Source organism: Nomascus leucogenys, chromosome 10 (genome assembly GCF_006542625.1).
Source record: "Nomascus leucogenys isolate Asia chromosome 10, Asia_NLE_v1, whole genome shotgun sequence".
Lineage (NCBI taxonomy): Eukaryota > Metazoa > Chordata > Mammalia > Primates > Hylobatidae > Nomascus > Nomascus leucogenys.
In genome coordinates this window covers 47356115-47363669 of record NC_044390.1, presented here as the reverse complement: position 1 = coordinate 47363669, position 7555 = coordinate 47356115, and the positions used below count along the sequence as shown (strand labels likewise).

The following is a 7555-nucleotide window of genomic DNA, read 5'->3' as shown; positions in this document are numbered from 1 at the left end:
GAAGGAAAAGGGTGAGCAAGAAGCAGAAAGGAAGACGGTTTGACCTTGGCAGCCACTGCAAGGCCACTGGTGTTTATGCCGAGTAAAATGGGAGCCACTGCGGGGTTTTTCAGCAGCGGAAGAGGGATCTGATTTCCCTGAGAAGGATCTCTTTGTCATGTTGAGAACTGATGCCTGGAAAAGTGTCTAGTACATGGAAAGCATGTGAAAACATGTATCTGTCGCTCTTAGAGCAATACCAACTCATGCAGTGGGTGAGAAACACCCTACCCCACAAGGCGGTACAGGGATAAATTACTTCCAGATAATTCCCTCTAGCTACAGGGATTCTCCCATGGGCATCGCTGGTCTCTAGCATTAGCCTCTGCTTGGATCTGGCATCAGGAAAGGAGACTGCTGCCTCTCCAGGTGGGCCACTGCGCGGTGGGCTAGCTTTTTCTTCAGAACCCTGCTTGGAATCAGTCCCTAAATGAGCCTGCTTTCCTGGAACCCCACCATGCTCCTGTATCTGCATAGAGCGGTGCAAGTCTGCCCTCTCCGTTCAGAAGCTGAAGACAGCAATGGGGCCTGGCAGGGTCTTACATTCGGAGGTCCAAAGTGGTTTCTAAGGGCACATGGGATTTCCTAGGAAAAGCTCCTGCCATGACAGAAGGAGCTGGCGACTGCCTCTGTGGAGCCCTTAGAGAGGAACTTGAGGGAAAGGAGGGAAGTCCTACAGGACCCCCTTCTTCCCTCTGCCCCCAGCAGGAGACCTTAGAAAACAAGGGGTTGATAGATGAGCCACAGCAAGCCATGGGGTGGGAGTGACTCCTGGGCCATAGACTAGGAAACTGAAAGGCAGGCACTGTAGGCACGAAGGGCTGGCCCGGGGCACCCGCTGGACAGCCTTGGCGAGGGCCTGCAGCTCCTCCCCTCTGAGCTGTGCTGCGCTGGCCGCCTGGACCAGGGTGGCTGCTGGAAAGTGTTTTCTCTCTGGGTTTCCTTCCCCTTGGCTCCCAGGGAATCCTCTGGCGGTGCCTCCGGGAGGCTGGTAGCCGGGGAAGCAGGCACGTGAATCCACCGGGCTGCCCCACCCCAACCTGAGGTCAGAGCTGAGGCGTAGGGGCCGGGGTAGGGGCAGAGGTGCCCCGGGGACACCCGGGGGAAGGAGAGAGGAGAGACCCGAGGCGAGTCTTAGGACTCGCCCCTATGACTATGACTACGCGCTGCGTCCGAACCACATGTCCACCCCGCATTTCCCTTCGGGGACCAGATCGCGCTCCCTCAGATGGCTGGAGAGGGGGCAGGCTCCGGGTGAAGGCTGGGGGAGGTACCGGGATGCCGAGTACGCCAGAGCAGACGTGGGGGTGGATTCCGGCCTCCTGCCGCCTCGGTATCTCGCTTTGCACCGGGCAAAGAAGGGGCCACGACCGGCAAAGAGCGCGTGGAGACGCAGGGACCCGCGATCCAGGGGCAGGAACCCCGCCCCCGTCCGGAAACCTCCCGGGCCCTGAGTCGTGCCCGGCTCTCCCCACCCCACCCCCGCCGCCCCTGCCGTCACTCACGGCCGCTGCCGTCTTGCTAGCGTGTGCGCTCTCCACGCCACAGGCACCTGCTCGCTGGGCGCTGGGCGCTCACTTCTCCCTCGCGCACTGCAGACTCCCGGCGCTGCCGCCGCCACCCAGCCTAGTCTCCGGCTGGGCACAGCGTTCTGCCCTTCCCGCGGCCCCGGGCGCCCACCCACCCGCCATGGCCCAGGCGTGGGCCAAACGGCGGGGCAGCTGGTTGCCCAAACTGGGGTAAGGAGTTGAGGGCTGGGAGCTGCAGAGAGGACCGCGGGACACACGGGGAGCAGGGATGAGTGGCCGTCTCCAGCAGTGGAGACTGGGAAGAAGCCAGGGAGAGTTTGGGTGGGAGGACTCCCAACCCAAGCGGGTGCGGGGCGGGGCTGTACTCCAACCAGAAAGACGGTGGTCCCTCGGATCGACCCCCGAGGAGAGAGGGGGCGCGCTCTGGGGCGGGGGCGGGGCGGGCTGTGGCAGGAGAGAGGAGGGCGGAGGCGATGCAGCGGTGGAGGCGGCTTGGCGCCCAGCCACTGACCGCCCCCTCCCTTCCCCTCCCCTCCCCCTCTCCCCGCCTCTCTCCGGCTCCGGGTCCGCCACGCCGGACCCGCTCTCTCCGCGCTGCGCTGGGTCGGACGCCAGGTCTGCGCGCCGCGGCTGAGCGCCCACTCGCCCTGCGGAAAGAGCCGCGGAGGAACCGGCGGGGGCGGCGGCGGGAGCGGCGGCGGGAGCCGAAGGAGGTGGCAGTCGGGAGCAGAACCAGAAGGAGACAGGGAGGCAGAAGCTCGCGGCTCCGTGGCGCGCACTCCCTCGGCCAGGGATGGGTCCCGGCGCGGCCCAGCCCCTGCCTGGCCCGCAGGGCAGAGACTGAACCGCGGATCCCCACCGTCCTGTGGACGACTGGACAGAGAGAGGCACTGACCGATCGCCAGCAGCCTCCCGGTGGGACCGCGTCTCCCGCACACTCCGCGCAGCGCCCCCCGCCGGAGCCGCACCGGGCAAGCCGGCGAGGGAGCGGGGCTGATTGGCGGCCGCCGGCGGCCAGGGGAGGGGGCGCCGCGCGGGGCCATGGCAGGCTCGGAGGCGTCCTAGCCCCAGCCGGAGCCGATCCGAGCCCACGCGGCCGCCGCCTCTCCGCTCCCGGGCCCCCGCCGCCACCGCGCCCCCCGCGGGAGATGGAACAGCGGAACCGGCTCGGTGCCCTCGGATACCTGCCGCCTCTGCTGCTGCATGCCCTGCTGCTCTTCGTGGCCGACGGTGAGGGCGGGAACTTTGCTGCCGCGGTGGGCTCGGGGGTGTCTTTGCTGGGGCTGCCACTGAGAAGAAGGAGAAGGAGAACGAACCGGGAAGCTTCGCGGTCTCCAGCAATCCCGCTGTGCAGCCCGGGCCCGGAGGGGTAGGGGGAGGCGAGCGGCGAAGGGTCGCCGCAGCAGCAGCGCCGTGCCGGAGTCGTTCCCAGTCCCGCCGGGGCCCCGGCTGCGGAAAGGATGCCTGCGGGGAGCGGGAGTTGGCGCGCCCCAGCCAGGTTCTGGCGGTGCGGCCAGGCGCGGGGGAGAAGCACAAGCCGCCCCCGCCGTCCCGCCTCATCCGGAGGGAAGCAGTAGGCAGCCGATGGCTGGTCCCTGCCGCGGCCCTGCAGCCGCTTCCCCGAACTTTGTTAGCCCCTGCGGCCGTGCGCCACGGAGCAGCTGCGGGGTGGGGGGCACAAGGCCAGCGAGCCAGAGACCGACTGCCTCGCTTTGGGTTGCCCCAGGCCCCCGCCCTACAGCTGGTCACGCCTCTCTCTCTCCCCACCCCCAGCTACATTCACAGAAGTCCCCAAAGATGTGACAGTACGGGAGGGAGACGACATCGAAATGCCCTGCGCGTTCCGGGCCAGCGGAGCCACCTCGTATTCGCTGGAGATTCAGTGGTGGTACCTCAAGGAGCCACCCCGGGAGCTGCTGCACGAGCTGGCGCTCAGCGTGCCGGGCGCCCGGAGCAAGGTAACCCGCCGCCCACGCGGTACCAGCGCGCGCCCGGCTCGCGCCCGGGGCGGCGAGGGCTAACCCGGGAAGGGAAGCAGCCGGCTTCACTCGCGCAGGGCGCCGCCCTGTGGCGCAGGCCATCTTCCACCTTCGCATCCCAAAGCATCTTCGAAGTCAGCAGTGGTTACCCCCAAACCTGTCAATTATTTTGACAGCATCGCTGTTCCCGCCACCTCCCAGAACTCCATTCACGCCCAGCCCCTAAAGAGCCACACCTCAGCCAGGACGCTTGCTCGTGCTTGCAGGCTGCGGCCCTCTGATGGGTGCTGGATAGTGAAGGAAGCCCCCTTGATCCCATCAGGCTCTCCCCGCTCTCTGCCACTTTGAGGACCCCAGGGCTCCCAAGGCTGCGTTCCAGAGGCCAGCAGAAAACCGAGTACCGGAAAGCCGGCAGGACCTCCAGCCCTCAGGGGCACAGAGGGGCAACTTCTCTGTGGCCGAAAACAGGCCCACGCTGCCTGTCTAACTCAAAACCCACACTCTCTTACACACTCTAGTGTGCACGCTTGCACACACACAGTAACCCAGAGTTACTGCCACTGAGCCTCCCGCTGGGTCCTGTCCAGACACAGCGCCCCTCCCTCCAGTTCTTCACGGCTCCCAGTGAGCTGGGGGAGGATTTTGAGCCACGCGGCAGGGCCTAAGGATGCCCAGAGGGAAGGAGAGGGGCTTTCCTTCCCACCCTGGTGTCCATCCAGGCTCCCCAGTTCAGCCGGCAGGTGTGCACCAGGGCAGCCACCCGTTGGTCAGGCACCATGCTAGCTAACTCCAAAGCCCGCTTCCTCCTGGGAAACTCCTGGAAAGCCGGACGTCCTTTGTGCCCTCAACCCCCACCCCCCGGGCGGTTTCGGTCCTAGTCTGCCGGAGGAGGATGCCCTTGCCTAAAGGCGGATCCGAGTTCTCCCAGCCAGAAGGCCGCGAGCCTCACGTCTCTCTCTCTCCCTCTTTGCATTTTAGGTAACAAATAAGGATGCAACTAAAATCAGCGTAAGTGTGGAGCCCAGCGCGGGCCGCGGGAGACCCCTTCTGGCCGCCTCGCGTCCCGCAGCTCCCTCCCCTTAGCAAGCCGCGGCAGCCGCGCATGTGGGGCCGCGCAAGTAGGGCCGCGATCGCAGCCTTGCATTGGTGGCTGCTCGGCGTGTCCGGGCGCCATCTGTCGCCGGTTGCGGGGTCCGGTTCTCTTTTGTGTAAATCAAGGGTCCAAGGCTTGAGTGCCCTAATTCGGCTCGGCGCTGACCTGTAAAACTCCACTTGGTCCGGACTGCGCGCTTAGGCCCTCTCGCGCCTGCCAGCCTCCGCTCTGCGGGCATTCCTCCCAGCACCGGGAGCGCGCGGCTGCTCGCCCTCGCCGCGATCATGGCGCCAGCTTCCCGCCCCCTCTGCCCCGCCCTGAGCATCCGCTCTGCGCCCTCCGCTGCTACCCTTTATCCTCCGCCTGGATTGCGGGTCTGGGTGCGGGGTGTTGCAGGCTTGCAGGGGACGGGGTAGGGGATGGTTGTGCCAGGCTGCGAGGGGCCGGGGTCATGGGAGGAGATGAGCCCAAGCTTCCCAGCTGGAGCGTAGAAAGGCCTGGAGATGACGAAGCCTCCTCGTGGGCTCGGTTCAGAGGTGAGGGCTCCCTGGGTGTTTGTTGAGAGCCATAGAGCAGTACTTCCCGAAGTCCCCACCCGGGCGCAGGGGAGGAGCACTTCACTGGGGGGCTTCTGGAGATCCCGCGGAAAGGCGGGTTGGTAGCAGGTGGCCAGGGAGCCGGGCAGCAACCTCAGCGTTGCTTGCCTTCTTGGGAAAGCGGAGTGTTAGCTGTAAAGGGCGGGGTCCGGTGACAGGGTTGCTTTCCTTAGGACGCGATTCAGGCAGGCCCTCCGTGCTCCGGGAGGTGTGGAGGGCCGGCTGGGGCGGGACTGTCGGTAGGAGCGCGTCGGGGCGGGAAAGACGTGGGGCAGTTAGGGAACAAGGAATCCAGCCTGGGGTTTCCTGAAGGTGCAGGAGGGAGGAAGGAGAGGTGGGCTCTGCCCTTCTGAAGTGCCAGCTACGGGAAGACAAGCAGTGTTGGTTTGTATGGGCGGGGCAGATGCAAGGCAGGCGTTTTGTTAACGTGATGGGGACGTGGGGACACAGTCCAAAGAGCTGGCTGCCTGGCGTCCACGCAGAGTTGGAAGCCCCATGCCACGGGGTAGACGCGGGTGAAAGGGAAGCCGGATCGTGATGGTGGGCAAACCAGGATCTGGGAAGTGTTGGGGTGCGCGGACGAGAGGACGCGAAGGCCAGGGCGGCCAGAAGAGCAGGTCTGGGAGCTGCCCAGCCCGGCCTCTAACCCTGCTCTCTTGCAGACCGTGCGCGTCCAGGGCAATGACATCTCACACCGGCTTCGGCTGTCTGCCGTGCGGCTGCAGGACGAGGGCGTGTACGAGTGCCGCGTGTCGGACTACAGCGACGACGACACGCAAGAGCACAAGGCCCAGGCGCTGCTGCGCGTGCTCTCGCGCTTCGCGCCGCCCAACATGCAGGCCGCCGAGGCCGTGTCCCACATCCAGAGCAGCGGCCCGCGTCGCCACGGCCCAGCCAGCGCCGCCAGCGCCAACAACGCGGGCGCCGCGAGCCGCACCACCTCCGAGCCTGGCCGCGGCGACAAGAGCCCGCCGCCCGGGAGCCCTCCCGCCACCGTCGATCCCGCAGTCCCCGAGGCCGCAGCAGCCTCCGCGGCCCACACGCCCACCACCACAGTCGCGGCAGCTGCTGCTGCCTCGTCAGCGTCGCCGCCATCGGGACAGGCGGTCCTGCTGCGCCAGAGGCACGGCTCCGGTAAGGGCGCGCGGAGAGAGAGCGCACGCGCGGGGGTGGCTCAGGGCTAGGGCTGCGCGAGGACGACCCGGGGGGCTCCGGACCCAGGACCCGCCCCCTGGGCGCATTTGCATATGCATACTCCTTCCTAGTTAGGTCGGGAGCGCCCTCCCCTACGGCCCTCTTCCCGAGGTTTCTCTGTCTTTACTCCGGGCCTCTGGAAGCATTTATGATGTGCATTTATGAATGGAGGAGAGGGCTGCCCTGCCGGCTACCTCAGGGTACGCTGGAGGCTGCAGTGTGGGGAGGCGACCTCTTTTGGGTTTGGAGAACTGGACCCTGAGGGCTGAGCTCCGATGGTGGCAAGGGGCCAGTACTCTGCCAGCATCGGTGGTGGAAATGAGCTATCCCCAGATGGGGGCACTGGCACCTGGTGGAGGGCGGGAGGCGTTTAAAACTTGAGTTGCGTTGGTTTCTATTTTGTGTGCTCGATTGAACAGACTTTGTCCAAGGGCGTGGAGGGGCCTGGCTGTGTTGTAACCTACGCTCTCTTTGGCTAAATGCAGGATGGCCCTAGGCACCAGCTCTGTACTCTGCTGTAAACCGCAGATCCTCTCCCTTTGGCTTTGGGGTGGGGGCAGTAAGGACTGAGCCCTAAGCCACTATTAGGAAGGCACCCAGAGGGGAAGGCTTGCTTTCTTAGGGAGCTGAGAGGCTGGGAGAAGGAATTGGGGGTGGGGGCGGGATGTGGGAAGGCAGAAGGAGGAGAAAATGATGGCTTGACTACCCCCTGGTAGGCAGCTCTGGGGCGGTAGAAGCCATTGGCAGAGGCAGGGGTGGGGGCGGTGGGGGGTGGTTATGGAGGGTAGAAAGGCTTGCCCAGTGTGCCCCTCCTCCCAAGGCATCCCCCACTCTCTCCTCCTGCTCCAAGCTGGGCCTCAGAGCCCACCCCAGTGCCTGACTGTGAGCAGGTTGCTCCCTCCCTCAGCCCCTCTCCTCCATCTTGTTTGATGCAGAGTCCCACAAGGAGCATCTCTCCTGGCCACATGGCCCTGGAAGCCTGGCTTTGGATACAGGTGCATGTGAAACCTCCCAGATGTGACAGAGCACATTGTCACACCCCTACGGTGGTAGTTCCCAAAGGGTGGTCTGCAGGCTCCTGGACTACCTGCAGAATCCACAGGGGCAGGTCTTCATGTCCTTAGT

At 65.5% G+C, this 7555-nt stretch overlaps 1 protein-coding gene across 2 annotated transcripts in view; it reads left to right on the top strand.

The window, feature by feature from the left end:
* Positions 1 to 1679: 1679 nt before the first annotated feature.
* The window catches only part of VSTM2B (V-set and transmembrane domain containing 2B), a 38641-nt gene continuing 32765 nt past the window's right edge, over positions 1680 to 7555 (top strand). The window contains exons 1-5 of one of the 2 annotated variants that reach the window (XM_003275037.3): positions 1680 to 1778; positions 2184 to 2798; positions 3342 to 3526; positions 4526 to 4555; positions 5899 to 6370. In XM_003275037.3, coding sequence (XP_003275085.1) covers positions 2717 to 2798; positions 3342 to 3526; positions 4526 to 4555; positions 5899 to 6370 — 769 coding nt within the window. In that variant the 5' untranslated portion in view covers positions 1680 to 1778; positions 2184 to 2716. Of the gene's footprint in view, positions 1779 to 1830; positions 2799 to 3341; positions 3527 to 4525; positions 4556 to 5898; positions 6371 to 7555 lie in introns of those variants that run through there. The other variant, XM_030820288.1, reaches the window with a different exon arrangement.